General features: G+C 38.5%; 1 protein-coding gene across 1 annotated transcript in view; it reads right to left on the bottom strand.

Moving 5' to 3' along the window:
* The window catches only part of ESR1 (estrogen receptor 1), a 160,864-nt gene that overhangs the window by 27,182 nt on the left and 113,208 nt on the right, over positions 1 to 20,474 (bottom strand). Inside the window, 1 exon segment of the mRNA XM_040059234.2 lies at positions 19,978 to 20,313. Within this exon segment, the coding sequence (XP_039915168.1) occupies positions 19,978 to 20,313 (336 nt within the window).

The raw sequence follows: 20,474 nt of genomic DNA on the forward strand, positions 1-20,474 counted from the left end.
TCTTCAACCTTTAAGGCTGAGCACTGAAACGTCTTAGTTAAGAGGTGGCAAAAACCCACACCTTGACTACAGCCTTGTCTGTACACAACAACAGCAGAGCAAAACAAATTCTGAGGCCAAGTGAATCAGAGAACCACAAACACTGTTTTCTTTGAGCCTCCGTATTCACACAGCTATTTCTATAATGCTACTCATTCCTAATTCTTTCCACAGATCTTCAGACCAAAATTATAAGACAATTTTATTAAGCTCTCCCTCCTAAGGGCACTTACAGGTTGACACTGACATATTGGTTTAATTGTTTACACAACACCAGTGTTTTAAATCAAGACTTATTTTGAAGACCAAAGATCAAAGATCTCTAAATCTCAACATTTTCAATCCAAACATTTTGCTAGAAGAGTAGTCTTGTCGTTTCATTTTTTTTAAAAAAAAGATATTGTTTTTGTTCCTGTAACTGCGGTCAAAAAAAAACTAACTACAATTTACCGAGCTCCTGGGAGGAAATCTGAAAGGCAAACACAAAGCAAGTGGCACAGTTGTAAGAGTCTCTAACTACTTTGTCTGCTCTTTCACAATCCTCTATTTTTTCTGCCTGCATAATTATAGTATAGCAGCACACCAATCCAAACTTACACACTGTCTCGTCTGAGTGTAAACAGTCTGTCAGAAATTTAATTTCTTAAGATCAAAGAGAATAGCATCTGCTCTTAATTACTGTTAATTCCTTTTGAAAATTGTACTTCTCATTTGTCCATTTCCAGCTCTAATAGTCTTAAACTTCTTTCTGAAAAATAAAAATTACAATTTACAGGTGGAAACTTAATATCGGTTAGGAGTGTTTGGGTTTTTGGGCAAAACCCCTCAAAGTCAGAAGGACGTTGTCAGAAGATGAGGCCCTGCTTTCACAGTCTGTATGCATACTGAAAGTCAAGATCAAGCAAGCTTTTGCTCTTCACCTCTGGTAGAGGTTTCCATCCTCCCTGAGCTGGCCTTAGGAAAGCTGTTCAACAGTTTGGCAGGCAGATCATCCAGCCACATTCTCTACCTGACACTGGCCCTAGAGCAAGATGCTGCAGGGACGTCACATTTGCCACCCTTATTTCAGACCCCATTTCTAGGAACCGGTCTGTTCTGCCTCCATTTAAAAGTTGCACTGTGATGATTCTGAAACGCATTTCTCACGTAAATGCATTTTCAGCTCTTTTCCAGGAATATGTAAAGTTATCATGACTTCACTCAATGCTCTGTGCTTGCACAAAAAGTACATGCTTTTTCAGACCTGTCCAGTCCATATCTTTTCAGAATGAGGAGTCTAAAAAGTTCCTGAGGCCACTCCTGGTCCAAGTAGCCAATTCTTTGTTCAGTACAGGAACATCTCTTTCCCTCCTCAGAGGGAAAATATGACCTGCCTAAAATATGACCAAGTACACCCTGCCTACATCAGATCTTTTAAATACTGTGCTATTTCAAGTTTCCTATACCAGAGTAAGCTTGTAAAGAAGTTAGGCAAGTAGAATTTCACATACTCAAAGCAATACTTTGCACCAAGCACAATTAGAATTTAGGACCATGGAAACACTTTAGAGGTAGTGACAGACAATTGCTGCTGGTCAGACATACATTCTCTTCTCCTGAAAAACCCTTGCCACATTTTTATGAAATACTGATGCCTTGCCTATGAGAAACATGAGAATTCTCCAGCACAAAACCAGCTTCGCTGGCAATGCTCCAAGGGAGATGGACCATGTTCTGCCTGGGGGTCTGCTGGAACACTCAGCATGAGAGCTAGCCCTTAGCTGTGAAGTGCTCCTCTGAGTTTTAGGGACACCAAGTTCTCTCTGAACAGCAGCACAAGCAAATTATTCCGCAGGATTTATCTGACTGCCTGAAGATCTGTCCTATTCTGGTGGTTGGTCAGGCTGTGTGTCCAAAACTCAAGACTTCCTCCTTGGAGAGAAGAGAAGCTGCATAGGGCTGTGGCTCAAGCCCATCCCTGAGTCAGGACACAAAGGTACCCAGTGAAGCTGAGTGCTGCCACCAGACTGTCTCACACCTGTCACTGTGTCAGCCTTGACTTAAACACAGGGGGGTTTTCTGCAACAGTTGCACTTTGTTAACCAAAGATTATTCCAAAAAATGCATTAGCAGCAACCATTTAACACAGATATGTTGAGGCCTTCCATCAGGGAACATAATAAAAATAATTGGCACTCACATAGCACTTTACATTTTCAAAAGGCAGTAAAACCATTAAGTATTATTAAATGTATTTTATAGATAGAACACAGGGAGGTTAATTGCCTCATCCAGGAGGAGGCAGGATTAGGACAGAGGTGTCTCAGCACACTCTGTCATCCTTTAAAACACAAAAATCTTTGAGTTGAAGACTCCTTGAGCCAAAGTGAAATTTCCATTCTTTGCAAATCAGTAAAGATAAAAATAACAGAATCAACTGAGCTTTTCTCATAGAGAAAAAAGAAAAAAGCTTGACAAAGTTAGACTTGGGGGGAAAAGTGTTTAGAATGTGAGCAGAAAATCTGGATGCACGGAAGCACACAAATATTAATTTTAATCGGTCTCGCTAATCTAGGCAATGTAACAACCTGTACAAAATAAATCTTAAGTTTTCCTCACCTTCTTAACATGCAGCTTTAAAATTTATTAAAATAAGAATAAATCTTGGTAATAATAATTAAAACAACTACTGTATAAGATTATTGTAAGTGAAGGCTGCCTGCCAGTTTGCAAGTCAAAGCTTATAGTTCTTGTGTTGTAAAACAAGAAGGGAGACAGCTTGTTTTCTACACAGAAAACAAGCTCTTCAACTAATCAATAAAAAGTGATGTTCATTATTACATGGAAAATTCTTGCAGCGTTATATAACAGTTATTTAAAGCATGTTAATGATAATTCCTTCCTGGACCATAATCCAGATGTCTGAGACTCAGGGTACACTTTGACAACAGTAAGAGGTTACTTTATGGTTCTTTTACCACTGAGAGCTGTGCCATTTCTCAGGAAATTCAGGCTTGTAAATAAAAGCCACAGAACATTGTCTGCTTATAGAGAATGGAACAGCAGCTGTTCCCTGTGATTTTGAGTGTAGGAGCAGCCCATCAGCTACATGTGAAGGCTTTTCTTTGAAGGTTGTCCTCTGAATTTTTCCCTGGACAGGTGAAGAAAGACACTACACAAAATTTCTTAGCTGCTGACTAAAATAGATGGCATGAGGTAATACATATTTTATTTATTGTCTCTGCAACAATTAATTAAACTCTATTAAACTTACACCAGTATTCAGGCTAGTTGCAAGTAGTTTGGAGGTTTTTTTGGGGATTTGTAATTTTTTTAAGGGGTCACAACTACGCAAAATGTTTTCCATCAAAAGCAGATGCAGCTAAAATAATTTCTGGGGCTGGTTATGCATTCTTAACTGGCTTTTACGAACTCAAAAGACAGACTCGTAAATACAAGCTGTCCTCTCTACTTCATTCTTTCCCCTCCTCCCCTTCCCCACCCAACTAGGGCTGCCACACTGCTGGTCTCTTCTGCTGGTTTAATTGTTCAGACTGTTAATGAAACAACCTGTCCAGAAGGAGGAATATGAAAGCAACTCATGGACAGCTGGGAAGCACCAACCACCTCGGAGAGTTTACACTTTGTGTAAATTTGCCCTAAGACTTGAGGTCATATCCAGCATGACTTGGATTTATTTTCTGTCTGTATCCAAGACAGTATGAGGTTTTCGGCATTTGTTTGACCTTCTTACTAAAGTACCAGGCCATGCTCCAATCACAACCTAAGCCAAATGGAAGTGATGGTTTCGTGGCTGTCAAAAAAAATCATTCAAGGCAAAAGGTCTCATTAAGCAATCACTCTTTGAGCAATCTCTTTAAGCAACCACAGTTTTCAAGTAAACATATAATCTGGAGGGGGTGGGGAAAGGAGGCAGACTGAAGTAGAATCTTTCACAGCTTTTTAAATGACCCCAGCATGCCCCTGCAAGGTTTCAAATGGTTGATTCAATACACAATTACTAGGGGAGAACTTCAAAATCAATGATCAAAGACTTCCCAGTTGTCTTCCTCTTTTGCAGAGTGCACCTACGTGCTTTTACTACGTCGCCTTACTGCTTTTATCAGCGCTCTGTTTGGGAAAGGTACTTTGGATGGGGCAGTGAGAGCATCAAGTTCTCTAACGGTGTCAGTGAGAGCTTCAAGCCGGGGGTGGTTCACTTAGAGCCCTGCTGGAGCTGGCTTAGGCAGCACCACATGCCTGGCCTTCACTATGGCACCAGGAGACAGACCTTGCAAGAAGAGGCTCTGGAATACCTCAGGGTGCATAAAGACACGGCAGATACGTCACATGGTCGAATGGTCATAGAGGGGACAGGATAGGGATGGCAAGTGAACAAAACTAGGTTAAAGGGAGCCTGGAGAGATACTGGACCACAGCCAGCTCATTTCTACTGCTCTGCACCTCATTTTTTCCACGAATGTTAGGGTGTAAAAATATCTCCATTGTTTCACTTTTTGTTCCTTTTTGTTCCTTTAATTATAAGAGCTATATGAAAGACTTAAAGGTCATCATAACACAATCAAGAACATTTTTAAAAAGATATATAATTAGATTTGCAAGATAATACAACCAATGGCCAGCTTCAACCATTCTTCTAAACTAACATTAGTTATTGAAGCTGAAATTAAGGATTAATACCATTTTTTCTGACTGCCCCTAAAATACTGTTTTTATACTTTTATTTCCAATAATTCTGTTTAATTCTCTAAGAATTAAAGTTTCACTTTTCACTTTATATCTCTACCCTTGTCTGGAAGCTTTAGAAGTGTCACATTTTAATTCAACACTTTTTTTTTTTTACTTCAAAAACTTTCACATGATGAAACTGGGATGGCTAAGGTCTCCCCTTCTTCATTCATAAAATCCAGTGAACAAGGCACTAAGCTTTTTTCTCCACTATGTCTCCCACTACAGTGCTCACCACTGAACCCATCAGCATTCACTGCAGCAGCATCTGGAATTAGCAGAAATGAGGATTATTTTGCAATCCAAGGAAAAGAGGGGGAAACTGTCAAGTTTATAGTGAACTAGAAGATTAAAATTGCTTTAAGACTACAAATAGACATCGCTCAGAACATAGTGTGCTGTACCCAAGAAATGAGGCATAACTTCAGAGTTCATGGTCTGGTCATTCTTTTTAGTCACTAGGATATAAAACTAGCTTGACTAATGCACCTGCATCCATTTTTTTCCTTCAGACTGTTCACTTTGGAAGTATGATTTCTGTCTATTGCACTTACATGGGAGTAACAGAAGCTACATATATTTATATGTGTACCATCCATTACATTGCCTGCTACCTACATCAAAACAAAAACACAAGCACATATAAATGAAAGCACAAATGCATCTTTTTTTTTCCAACTTCTTTCACCCCTACATGACTGGTTTTGAACATAACCCAATCTCTAAAAAATTGTCCAAGAAATTGTAAGGATACATCAAAGAGAAGAAAGACAGCAAAATTAATTGCAGCAATTTCCTTTAGCCACTACAAGAACAAGACTGTTTCAGCAGCTGTGTGGGAGTGTCATCATAAGACAGAGCACAGGAGTACTTTACAGGGAAAGCAAGACACTGGAATGCAGCTGGCAATTGTATTAATCTTCTTGTCCAGGGGGACCTAGTAAGTTACCAAGCAGCATGTTTCCACACAACACACCACTGTCTTAGGCCCCTTTTCTTGCATTCTCCTTCAATGGGTAACAAACCCAAGGCACCCTCAGGAAACGGTGACACATTCATGGAGCGGGCTCAGGTGTGCACACAAAACACAGGTGTTGCACTTGCAGAGCAGTGACCTTGACTCAAGCTCCCATACTGTCTGCTGAGATACACGCTGAGGCTAGAGCTGCTTGGAAGCACTCTGACAGAGCATTTTACATGGGAAAGGGACAGCTGACTGATCTAAAATACTCCGGGTTACATGTCAGATTTCACAAAATGAGAACAAACAAATAAAAAGAGGCTGGTTTCTATCTGGAAACACAGCCTCCTTGTCAGCACCTCATCTTAGCTTTCAGCACTCTACCAGGCACCTATTCCTGCTGCAGGAACTCTATTCCAAGCAGTCAACACTGAAAAAAGTATCTAAACTTCTGGAAATATAGGACCCTTTTCCCTAAAACTGTCTTTTTATTTTAAACAGGTGCCTGAAATATTTGAAATTTTATTGTAGTCTACTCTTTCATATTAAAAAAAATTAATTTTGCACAAAAGGGTTATTATCTAGAAAGTTTCAAAAATTTAATTTCATATGAAGTAAGAAAGTTCATGCTTTACCATTTGTATCTGCCATGAAACCAAGAAACTAATTATTTACACAACTCTGATGGAGACATCTGGAAAGTTTTGGAACAGTGTACAAGCTCATCCAAAGTGACCGGACCTATAAACTCTATTTCTTATCCCTTGACAGGACTGGAAAATTGCATGGAATCCCACTACATTAAAAAATATCACTGTAGTACTTTCTAAGAAGTGCAATAGCAGAAATTAAAGATTAGAAGAAAAAGATGTAACTTAAAATTCAAAAAGGCTTCCTCGTAATTGTAATTCAATGCTTTTTTTCTCACTTGTAAAAAAAACTTGTAGTGTTCATCTTTCTTATTTCAGAGATGTTTTGATTTATTTTGTTTTTCTTTTTTCTTTCACGTGCATATGAAATGCAAATTTGACAGACTCCTTATGGATGAGAATAAAACTTTGGCTTGGATCAGGAAATAAAGCCACTTCACATGGTTCAGACACTATTTTATGAATAGCATCACCATACTGATCCTTGAAGCACAGTTTGGATCACACAAAGAAGACTTTTTCAGGCTGAAGTCTCCTGTCCTCAGAGGCAGAAGAACTGTGCCCAGTGTAGGAGCCCCAAGGCAGCAAATATCACCTGATTGTTACCCAAATGGTGTTGCCCACTTTTGATGATATCCAGAAGGTTGTGGGTTCCTGTTACTCACTTCTACGGCTCACATATGTTTATATTCTCCCGTGGCTACATGGCTGCCACAAGGAGAGTTACCAGGATGAGAGGAAATCATGCAGTAACCACAATATTGACACAACCAAAGCAGGTCACACGGAATCGGTGTTGCACCCTGATGGCAAAAGGTAAACTTCAAAACAACTGAACAAGAGACAGAAAGTATGAAGCAACAATGTGGTGAAAACTTGTCAAGATGACATAGCATTCTAACTTTCACTATCATAAACATGGTTATTAATGATCTAACAGGCCAAGAAAGCAATGAGGCAGCAAAATATGAAGATGACAGAAAATAATTTAATCAGAACAAATAAAACAGGAATTTTAGAGATACTCAGAGAAGTGAGTCACCTCCTAACTGTTGGTGCTAAGTCTGGAATCAACCTGATATTTTACGCATTTCTAGGCTGCATTTTTGCAGAGATAGACCATCAAAAAAGGAACTGAGGGAGAAGGATGAACTTGGAAATTCAAAAAAAGAGGAAAAAATCTTAATATTATTGTCTTACAGATACACAAAGAAAGGGTAATTCTGAGTGCAAATTAAAACGTCTCCAAACGCATTTAAATATAGTCCTACTCTGACTATACATGAAGCATTAGGAAGACAAGAGACTCTGAGGGTTCAAGAGGCCGGCAACTTGTTCAGAAGGGGGAAAACAGCTCACCAATGTTATTCTGAATTACTTCTGACATCCCATTACTAAATAATTTCAGTCATCCACCAACACAAGTTACTCCACGTAATTTGTAAATAAAATAACCCACGGAAAGCTGGTAACAGTTATTCAGTATCAGCTGAAGAAAAGCAGATCTGGATTCATCAGCCTGCAATGATTGATTTTCATCAAAACCTCACAGAAGCCCTGTAACTGGTAAATAAGGTACAAAAAGCTCATCTGGATTTTAAAGAAAAGAGCATTCTGACTGCCATCTCTGCCAAAATAAGGCAGTAAGGGAAACGTATTTGTGTTGCCTGGCACTGTCTCATTCGAATGTTCAAAAGTGCATCTGTTTAAACACTCAATTAGAAGTGTCCTCTTAAAACAAAACAAAACCAAACAAACAAAAACACCAAAAAACCCCAGCAACAATAACAATAACAATATCAACACCTAAAAAAGCCCCAAAAACAATGAAACCAAGACGACAAGAACAAAATGAACAAAAAACAGAACAACAACAACAACAAAACCTTAAAAACTTAAAGTAGCATGCAAAAAAATCTGCAAAATATAAGCGACATTTTCTGAGAAGAGAGGCATACTGGCAAGGCACAAAACAGGATCACATGGAGAAGTATAAAAGAAATAGCGGATTTAATTCACATTTGTGCCTCTAGGCTAAGAATTTTCAGATTGGGAAGTGGGGGGTGGAGGGGTGGTTCATAGCAGGGATATTTCGCGTGCTTCATAGATTCCCCTTGCAGCAGATAAAATCCTGAGACACCAGTTCAGGAATGTATTCACTGTGGCACATTGTAAGAGAGTTCTGCATAACTGACACAGGAGGGCATTGGCACAGTCAGTACTTCCCTGAGGTAAAGCAACATTCTTTCCAAAAGGTTCTGTATAAAGAAACATAAGCCTACATGTTTACCTGGGGTAAAAAAGTGCATTTGGCCTTCATATTGGAGACAGTGATCCTCCATAACTGTGCTTATATGAATACCAAGTGGGGTAAAAAAGGAAGTCACAAGTTCATAATTGTTCTGGATTTTCATGGACAGAATTCTGTGCCAGCTGAGAACCACTTCTTGTGTACTGCTTTTAAAATGTGTGAGAGTCAACCAATTAATACCAGTGTTTAATCCTACCATCACCAAATAAAGTATACTAGAGCTTTCCTTTTCCACAAACATTGCAAAATCCCACCCTGCAGAAAACTAGAAGTCAAGTCCTGATTCCAAAAGGCTGCCACATGCTTCTGTCACTTCAGGTCACTATTTACTAGCTGTACAGTGCAAACTTGGCCCAAAGACCTTCCAGAAGAATTTACTGCCTTCCTGGAAAAGAAAGATATAAGAACAACTTCCAAAAATTTGAAAGAATTGGCAACAATCCAGTCTTTGCTTCCTGGGAAGTAAAGCATCTTGTAACCCATGGATGGAAGCCAACCAAAGACCCTCTAGGAACAAGGATGCATCTTGAGTTAGGGGGTGGTACCTCCCACCCACAAGTCTCCAACCCTTCACAGTTATGGCACAGCATTACAGTTTATACTGCAGATTAAGCAGGAACATGCAACGTAGGATCTAAAGTCCTACTTAAGCAAACAGAATAAAGACTTCAAATGGTGCCAGAAACTAGAAGATTCTTTTTCTTTGTACAGGAGAGACTGGAAAGGACCTCTCTGCATAAAAATAAAGAGAAATTAAATTCAAAGAAGGTTTGTTCTAGAGTTTTATATTACTATTGGCAGTACAGATACATGAATATTTCTTTCTAGCACCATCATATTAATACTTGCCTATTCATTCCTGACATACTGTCACCCTTTCATTTCAATTGCCTCAACTATTTTGCCATGAACTGGACTAGGGATCAAGTTATTGGCAAGCCAAAACACACACCCAAAAGATTCATTTCTAACCCAGATAAATCCCTGTACGTGCACAGCCATCCCAAGACAGGGAGAGCAGAAAGGTAGGAACTGTTCTATCCAGCACTGTAACTGGAATAAATACTTGTGAAACTACAATCTTGCAGAGTACATCCTACAAATATATGTGATACCCGTAAGAAATACTACCTTTGTAGCAACCAAAGGAGATTACTGAAATAGGTCAGGCGTGCAGTATTAATGTAACAGTTGATATTATATGGCAATATTGTAATTTTAGCTCTATTCCAGTCAGTTTTAATATAACGATCACACCCAGTCAGAGACTGTTTAGAGGTTTAGTAAACACCTGGCTCTCAAGCCAGCAACCTGTATAGCCACTTCTCTATTTGCAGCCATGTTTTCTGAGGGACAGCAGCTGCTGCAGAAGATGCTTCATTAGACTATTGATAAGAGTTAATATTCTCTAGGAACATTTTAATTAGCCTACTCTACCACTTACCCCATCTTTGTGAACCAAAGTAAAATTAGATTTCTAAAATTTAGGTTTTCCAAATCAACCTAAACACTCCAGAATATAGTTTCATAGGGAACACAACACATTTAGCCTACAAGCAAGATTTTGAATGGTACTTTCCCCCTCATCAGTATATTAACCTTGATTCTGGCTCTTAAGGCTTCCTACTGGATTGGGCTCCCAACCAAAAATCTCAAGCTGCAGACAAATAAATAACTGAAAATTCTGACATGAATTTTCTTTTTCTGAGATCAGTCTGCTCACAAGGAACACCAGATACCTGTGAGAACACCAGATACCTGTGAGGTACCTCTGACAGCCTGAGCAGTGCCCCTCTCTGGTGGGCAAACCGAACCAGGCATTGAATCAAAGTCAAAATCTTTAACTCTCTTCTGTTTCCAGGTCTCCTCAAGCAGCTTAAGAAGCTTTAGTTCTAGACCCAGAGTCTAAGCACAGTGATAAATATTTCAACTCTACCTCCCTGCTCCAGAGTGTGGCAGACAGCAACATTTCTTACAAGCAACAGAACTTTACATACAGAACAGAAGGCAATAATTCCTTATGGACACCGTTAGCTGCGAACAAACTCCTGGAGGAACAAGCAATTGCAGATTTCTCATCTCCCATTCCACTGTGGGATATTCTTTATCTTGCTTACACTAGTTTAAATTCACAGCAGTCCATAACTAGCACGCAGACAAAACAACATACTCTTTCCACACATAGTTCATCTCCCGGAGAGATAATCAAAGAAAACAAATGAGTTGGTAACAGATGTGTCATATAATGCACCACTGCAGCAATACAGACAGGCTAAGAGCCCATCCAGAAGTCATCTCCTATAAATCTTTCCTAATTATTTCTATGTAACTTAAAAATTCCTATATATCTAGCATGAGGTTTTAGTGAGTGACTCACTCGAACAGAAAAGTAATACAAATGATATTAAAAAAACCTCTAAACTGGAATTACAGCTGATTATGGTCAGATATGTAGTACTAGACAGAACCTAAAAGAATTAGGCTGAAGTTATTAAACATCAAGTAAAAAGGGCCAATTCGTGTGAATTATGTGAACAAGAAACAATGGATATGTGCACATGCACGTACATATCGCATCAGTGCTTTCCAACAATCGCGTATTCTTTTTGTAAATTATTTTAATAAATAAATAAATCAGAAGGGATCATTACTTACTGTTTACTTAGAGTAGAAATTAACGAGCGTTTCTTGGAAAGCTCCAGGGTTCAGCATAGCTGAAGACTCTAAGACAGATATGTTCATCCAAGAGTGTAAATTATTTATCAGCTAAAGAAAAATAGCAGGAAATGTTTTTATAAAAGAATCGTGTATTTTAGAAATAAAATATTACAGTTTAAGTATTTAATTTCCTAAAGTTTTGGCTAAAAAAATATAAAGATTATTACTTTGAATGCTCATTTTTGCCTTTCCATTTGCCAAGACCAATAGAATTTCATCTTCAAACACTCACTATCAATTGAACTTGTATACTCTTGAATGTCCAACGAACTCCAATATATAAGTGGTTCTTGTTAAAAGAATGTTACTCCTTCTTACCTGTTTGGTGTCATTTTTCATCTGTCAATATATATCAAACAGGTAAACAAGATTATTCATAGTTAGATACATTTTGGTTACTAAAGATTTTTTTTTTTTTTTTTTGAGCTTGTTGGGAAACCCCCAAACTCAAATCTTTGAAATTCAGATATTTCTTACTCTGAAAGGCCTGAACAGGATCAGCCTTATAATAGCACTGTGAGTTTTGACTTTAAAACACTGTGTACAGATGGAACTATGACTCTATAATATGTGGAGTAGCAATCTTAAAAATTTTTTTTGGCTATGTACTTGCATAACAGCATCAGCAGCAGATGTACTCTTCAGAATCTCTCTCTTCTTCTGGACAATGAAAGAAAATCTGAAAAGCTACAGAATTAGCTTTAGGAGCTTGCAAAGAAACTGGTAAGAATAAAAAAAATTGAAATGTTGTGAGACAAGTTTAGAAAACACTCAAGAATGTATTTCTGAGCTCACTCAAAGGTTCTATGAAGAAATACTCTAAATGGTTCTGTGAAGAAATACTCTAAATGATTCTGTAAAGAAATATTCTAAGTGATTCTCTAACTACCTTTGCTGTCCTAACTCTGTTTCCCTTGACTGAAATTTTATGCAAATACAATGATGCAGTTTGAACACATTCTTTTAATGCTTGTCGCCAGGAAACTCCTGGGGAAAGAGTGGGATACAAAGCTGGAACACTGTGGCTTGGAAGATGAAATGGGAAAGAATTGTGTGTAAGTCACATCCCAAGGCTCCTCTTGTGGCAACAGGAGTAGGCAACAACCAGACCCTTCCACTTGGAAGTGCCCCTGAAGAAATTACGGCAGGAGCCCTAGAAATAAGAAGCCCAGTATTGAGCTGTTGAATTTTCTATTGGCTCATCTGACTGATTCACAGCATCTTTCTTCTCTGGTACTCTTGCTTGTGTTCTTTACTTTTTCTCACTGTTGGAGTCTCCTTGTTGCTGGTCACCTTGTCCTAATGTATTTCTCTCCCCTTCTACATCCCTAACTCTAGGGACTCCCTAGAGTTTGAAAACCATTGCATGAAATTTCCAATTCCTCTTAAATTTCCAATATCAGAGTTGTAATTCAGACCTTGATATTTTTTTTCTTCTGCTATAATTTTCTTCCAGTCTTCAGCTAGTGAAACCACTGCCTGTATTTTTGGGGTTTTTTGTATTTTTTATGCTCCTTTACAAGCACTTCTGCTGAATTGTTTCTTCTCAGCTTTGGCTTTTTTGTGTCTAACACACGCTCCTGGTGCATATAATATCTCCCTGTCCTTTAGAATCAGCATCTCCACTCCATCTCTCAGCAGCAGACAGTTGTGTCATATTGTCTCATCCTATTCCCTCATTAGAAGTTCTGTACAGGAGGAAATATACCTAATCTTTTTTTAAAAGCACTACAAGACAGTTCTAGAGATAACTAAAAAAGGAACTTATAAGAGAGGGGTCTTCTCGCACAGCACACAGAAGCTGGAGAAGGAGGAGGACCAAAAGGAATGCTTTTTTTGGTTTTTAAAATCTAGACAAGAAAAACTGAAGATGCTCCCCAGACTAAGAAAACACAGGGATGGAAAGCTTTAATTTCATATTCAATTATTTTAATTCTGCTGCCCTTCATAATCATTCTGTTGAATGATACATCTCAATTTGATGTTCAAATTCAAATGCCATTTACTTTATTCCACTATAATGTTTGATATTTATAGCTTACATTCATGATAATTAATTGAAACTTTACAGAAATTAAATTAGCAAAAAGCAGCCATAAAGTAAGATCCAGATGCCTATTTTCATTTCTCTTTTGCTTATAAATTTACTTCCTCTGTTTTTCATCTAAGAAGCAGGGGAGCAGAGAGCATCACTTCAACAGATTAAAGCGATAAGCAAAGGGGTGGGCTTTTTAATAACATTTTAGAAATCTCCACTGCCAGCCTGCTGGGCAAAGGAGAAGAGACTACAAAACAGAAGGTTTATTAAAATAACCCTGTTTTGAAAACGTCATCAAAAATTATTACAGGAATTGCAAGCCATTCCTTTTTTTAAATAAGTGTAAATTATTGGTGGAAGGATCAGTACGCTTAGAAGCTCTATAAACTTTCCTACCTATAACCTAAAAGGTTATAAACACATATCACTCTCATCTGTCTTTCCTTCCACTGCAAGCTGACTAATTTTTTTTTCCAAGATTTGGTGCTACTGAAGTGCAGTCTAAAATTTCGGCTATTGGCCTTTTTACACACTGTTCCTGATTTAACAGAGCAGTTTAAAAGGTCAAATAGGAAAACAATATCTTAAGAAAATAGCAACCTCTGTGGCTTTGAAATAAAGGGGGGGGGAAAAAAAAAAAAAAAAAAAAAAAAAGAAAGAAAAAAAACCACAGCCTAGTGCCAAAATGTTTATCTCCTCGGTTCATGAAGCCATAAAATAAGTACAGCACTGTGAATCATCTCAAAACTTCAAAGCCTGTATGCCCAGTGTACCATTTTAGGGCTATTAAGTTGTACAGCTACTGTACTTGTAGTAAATAGTTACACAAGATTGTAGCAGCACTGCCAAAGATTCCACCCTTGCAACAAAATTTCCTTAAAGCTACACTCTTTACCATGAGCTCACTTCATAAGCTTATAATGTCTCCTACCATCTCAAGAGATTCTTCCCCAAAAATATTTGGTTGATTACATGGAAAACGCCAGCTTCATTTAGAAAATACAATATTCCACATAAGACATTAAACTAAATACACAGTAAGTAATTAATGAAATACAGTAAGTTAATTCCTTTGACATAACAGTATTTATGTAGAAAAGCAGAGTAATGATTTTGCTCATTTTATTAAAGACTATTCTGAATGTGGTACTATATCCCCAGAAGTTATTTAAGCCAAGAACATAAGAAGGCACATCTTTTAGGAATATGTGATTCAGAAATGAACATTCATCTACACCTTGCCTACGTGTGATTTTTAGTGATTTGTCCCAATTAAATGGTAAAAGGCTCAATTTACATGTAAAGTCTAGCCCACCACAATCTGTTTGCACCTACTCCATTTGCAGCTGCCAGCTATTCCAACTGGCCGGGGCAATAAAAATGCACCGTCAGTATCCTACGGAGGCCACCTGGGAGGAGTGCAGCCTAACCCCCCCATTTGGCCATCTAAAGAGTAAGGCATCCTGAATTTTTTGTTTATGTCATAAGACACTGTACAAGATTTTTGATCATTTCATGCGGCAAGCTCACTTGTATTAGTGGCCAAGGTTTGGGGGAAAATAAATAAATAAATAAAATGAGCTTTTATGTACTTGGCATAATATGAATTGCATTGTCATAGAGGAACTTGGTTCCAACCTCAGACAAAAATCATGTTATATCTAGGTATTGAAGATATTTTTTGAGGTTATGCATAAGAAACTGCCACAAATTCTCTCTTCCCCAGAAACTGGTTAACATGACCAAGTTTGCAGAGCCAGTTTACGCAAGTTTGAACTGATGCTAAATTAGTTGCAAGAAACATTGAGACCAGTTCTGATCTTTCCAATCAGGGCATGTCTGCAAAGATACTCATCTCATTTTGAAGATTTTCTTCATCATTTCTTTATAACAGATCTCTGCCCACATTATTTTACACAGTCTATCACAAATTACATTGCACTACTCCATTTTGTAGAAAAGTTTCACTTTTATCCAATAGATCTAATTAGATGTATCTTCTTCCATGCCCACCTATTTATATAATCAGAAAGACTGCCTGGCCAAAAACTATTCCTTAAAGTCTACACACGAAAAGAAACTCCAAAAATATCCCCAAAAGTCTTTATACTATTTTATAAGCTGTATCATCATTGCTTTTCTGCTCTGATACAAATTTCTTCCTTCCTCAAAAAATGTAATTTTTTGGATTTCAGTAAAGCTTTCAGTACTCCCTCAGGGTACGCTTCTGGACAAAATAACCAGTACAAAGCTGTTTTGTACTTTAGCTCAAATATGAACTATCACTAAAGGTTAATTTATGCGATCAACATTCAAAAATAAAAATATGAAGATGTTCATCCAAAAAAGCATTCAGGCCTCACTAATCAATTTCGTTTCGGGGTTGGGGGATAAGCTAAAATGTATATGTGTCTATTCAGGGATTGTAAAAAAGAATTGTTTAAATTACTTTGCAACATCATGCAATAGGTGAGAACCTGGCTCATGGGTGGGGCACAAAGGGTTACAGTGAAAGGGGTGACATCAGACTGGTGACCTGTCACCAGTGGGATAACACAGGATTCCATCCTCTGCCCTGCACTCTTCTACATCTTCATAAATTACTTGGATGCAGGGCTGGAAGGGATACTGAGCAAGTTCACAGCTGATAAAAAAATGGGAGGAGCCACCGACTCCTTTGGGGCCAGAGGGGCCTTGAAGAGAGACTTAAACGAATTAGAGGGCTGTGCAATCACCAGTCTTAAGAGTTTCAACATAGGAAAGTGCTGGATTCTACACCTGGGACAAGGCAACCCCAGATGTACAGACAGATGAGGAAAGGAGAGGCTGGAAAGCGGAGCCACTGAAAGCGACCTGGTGGTTCTGGCCCAAGGCAAGTTGATCAGGAGCCAGCAGTGCCCTGGCAGCCAGAGGGGCCAACCCTGTCCTGGGGTACATCGTGCACAGCATGGCCAACCCTGTCCTGGGGTGCATCGGGCACAGCATGGCCAACCCTGTCCTGGGGTGCATCGGGCACAGCATGGCCAACCCTGTCCTGGGGTGCATCGGGCACAGCATGGCCAACCCTGTCCTGGGGTACATCGTGCACAGCATGGCCAACCCTGTCCTGGGGTGCATCGGGCACAGCATGGCCAACCCTGTCCTGGGGTGCATCGGGCACAGCATGGCCAGCTGGGCAAGGGAGGGGATTGTCCTGCTCTGCTCTGAGCTGGGGCAGCCTCACCTCCAGTGCTGGAGGCGGTTCTGGGAACCACAGCATAACAACATTTTAAACTATTTGCATGCAGAGGAGGGCCATGAGGATGGTGAAGGGCCTTGAGGGGAATCTGTATGAAGAGCAGCTGAGGTCACTTGGTGTGTTCAGCCTGTAGGAGATTGAGGGAACACCTCACTGCAGTCTGCAACTTCTTTGTGAGGCCAGAGGAGGAGCAGACACTGATTTCTTTCTGTGGTGACAGGCTCCAAGGGAATGGCCTGAAATTATGTCAGGGGAAGTTTTGTTGGCAATAAAAAAAAAAAGTTCTTCATCAAGAAGGTGGTTGGGCACTGGAACAGATCCCCCAGGGCAGTGGTCACTGAACCAAGCCTGACACAGTTCAACAAGCATTTGGACAAAGCTCCCAGGCACGTGGTGTGATTCTTGGGGTTGATGCTGTGCAGGGCCAGGACTTGGACCCAATGGTCCTTGTGGGTCCTTTCCAACACAGTATATCTTGTGATTCTATGAACACTATGAAATGTGATTTCAACTCAGCCATTCATATAGACTTTACTCCTTGCTTTCCAACATCCTGCTTGCAGGTAAATTAACTTGCACAAAGTTTCCAAGTCCTGAAACACGTGCGTAGGGGAAGCTGCTTCCTGCGAGCACTTTTTTCTATTGCTAAAAAGGACACTCACTTTTTAGGAAAAATAAAATATTCACCCTTGATCCTGAAGCTTACAACGCTATTAAATTAGCTGAAAAAATAACTGAGTGAATTTCCGCAACGCTGTTACACCAAATACTTAACACAGAAAAGTTATTCAGTCCCCCTGTTCGTGCATAATGTATACAAAAATCCTCTCTGATTAGCTGTATAGTATAATTTCTAGTAATAATGGAGTAGTGAATGGCAATGTACTGTGAGAGTGAAAATACGATTTCTGTTGCCAGACATATTTCCTTTAATGTACAGTATTCCCAATATATTCCAGCAGAAGGAAACTTTGGCAAGCACAGACCTGGTCCTTGAAAGGTGATCAGTACTTCTAAAATTTAGTATCAGCAACTATGTACACCCAACATTTCCTAGGGACCAAATAAGAGATTAAAAAGACATATATATTTAAGGACCTAGATCCAAACTTCTACTCTCAGAAGCCCCAGTTTTAGAGGTAGGTAGACAATTGGACCTGGGTTTTTTTTAATCAAAACACTTTTATTTCTGCTTTTGTAGATGTATACTGTTCTCCTGGCCACAACATCTAGAACCAACTAGGTGTCCAGGACTTTCAGACCCCCCAAACTCCTTTTTTCTCTCTGTCCTGCATTAGGTATAACTGTTGTTTTCCTTTGGTGCAATTGTTTGTACAGTGCTAATAGATCAAAATATGACAGGGAAATGATTTTTGTTTTTTAATTCTGGCCAAAGTTCAACAGTCCCATATAAAACCTCATCTGCTGGAGTACTTACTAAAGGATGTACATGGTCAAGTCACTGGGCTTGGTTTCTCCTTAGGAGGTATTTTTAAAATGAATGTAAATTTAAATGTAAAATACATTAGATATGCACAAACAGTTGATAATCTTATACATTTGATTTTCTGATGTCAGATGCTTTCTTAAAATTTGAAGTTTATATTTGGTAAACCAGGCAATTTTTTGACCATTGGCAGTTTCAATCATCTTGTGACAGGCAGTTCTAGAGAGATTTCTGAATAAAAAACAGATCTTGGTTCTCTGACAATGTTACTTCATTTCTAAGTACATTTCCATTAATCACAGCCTCCAAATCAAAAGTCATGGAGACCAAATGTTTCCAGATGGACAACCTAATAAATTTAGATTGTGGTATATTCATCTTGAATTTAAATTAATTTATTTTAACAGACTCAAGCTATTTATATCTCTAAAACTCCATAGAAAGGTAATTTGAATGTATCTGTTTTGATAGTGAATAGCTTTAACACTACAGACATAGGTTCATTTTTCAAAAGCATTTTTGTAATAGCGTGATAACAAAACATACCTAAATTAACAGCAGAACTGCCCTTGACTTGAACAGACTGTAGATCAGGCTTCAACCACCGTGACTTTGTCAAGAATAAAATTCTCAAGTGATTTCGTATAAGATACGATGAGAAATGAAACACACAGAGGTTCTCATTGATCATAGCTGGAGCCCACAAAGTGACATGTGAAAAGTGGCTGAAAGGGAACCCTTAAGGACTGGAAAAGACATGGTTATTGATTTACCAGGAACAGTCTTGCCAAATTTAAAGGAAGGGAAACAGAAAAATGGCACAACCTGGGTGTAATTCTTTTGAGGTAATGCACTATGTGAGTGAGAGTTGTATTAGTTGTCTCTAACATCCCTTCCTAGAGCATCTACATAATTTTAATTAAATAAATGGCTACAGTAAAAACTTAAACTATCCAGTGAACTATGAAGTATAAATTCCCATGTATGCCAGTATTTTTATCAAGATAAAACTATGACATGAGCAATAAATGTCTTATAAATTTTTAAATCTTTACTTATGAAGAATATTTGTGTGGACTGAAACTTTGAAAGGTGATGAACTTTAACTACAAAACTACTCTCTCATTTAATTTATATTCATTAATTGAACTACATTAATGAAAATATATATAACATACAGACAAAGAAAAATGTTACATATTTCCCACAATTCTGTAATTCCTTTTGGGAAAAGAAGGAATCACAGTGCAACAACAAAAAAAAAAAAAAAAAAATCACGTTAGAACCATCATGCTAGAACCAGGATTTGTTTTTAGAATTCAAAATTCATGAAAGATCTTTAATTCACAGTCAAAACTATAACCTGGCAATTAAATGAATTGCAGTAATACTTATGGGCTTAGTAGTGACACTGAAATTATGGCTTTTTACATTACTCATAAGAGAGTAACCCCTAAGGGGATCAAAATACTTAACATAATTTGATTAGATCAAATTGACCAGATTTGACCAATAATCTCTTTCAACCTTTAATTTTGCTGAGTTTTGTACAGGAAAAAAAAAGGCTTTGCAAACAAAAAACTACCCAACACTCTTTAGAGTAGGGAAAATACCTTTCCTTGAATAAATCTTTCCTCAAAAGTCACTTGCATTGCACTATAGCATTTTATTGACCAATACAAGATAAACTTTGTTTAATGTTGTAAATTTTGTTAATGTATTTAAACTTAAATGAACAATTTGAATTAAATAAGAATAGGAAGTCAGAAAATCAGTATGTGGGGTGGGTTTTTTTTTGGTTTGTGATCAACAGGTTTAGCAGTAGACTAGGCCGCTTTTTTCCTTACCTGGAACTCTCTTTGCCCAGTTGATCATGTGCACTAATTCTCTGTCTGCAAGGTTGGTCAACAGGGTCATCATAGAGGCTTCATTGAATGGTCTGTTTGGGTCATATTCAGAATAAACTAAGGGTGGCTCAGCTTCCAGCAAGGCACTGACCATCTGTTCTGCTGTCAGGGACAGGGCTGGGCTGTTCTTCTTGTTATGTTTAACCACAAGTGGACTTGTCCAAAGGGTGGGAGCTCGTAGCTCTGTTGAAGAAGCCTCCCCATTCCTGGAATCCTGCTCCTCTCTTTGGCGTTTTTGTTTCATCACTCGCCCACCTCTGCGGTCTTTCCGGATTCCTAGAGACACACAAGAATATAATGAACTCCTTTCCTTGAACTTAAGTATTACGTACACTTGGCTTTAGTCAACAGCAGATGCTTTTGATAGATCCAGGCAGCACTGATCCTTGATTTATTTTCTAAAGACTTCAGGAATCTTACACCAGTAGTCGGACAGA

The sequence above is a fragment of the Hirundo rustica genome, chromosome 3 (genome assembly GCF_015227805.2).
Source record: "Hirundo rustica isolate bHirRus1 chromosome 3, bHirRus1.pri.v3, whole genome shotgun sequence".
NCBI lineage: Eukaryota > Metazoa > Chordata > Aves > Passeriformes > Hirundinidae > Hirundo > Hirundo rustica.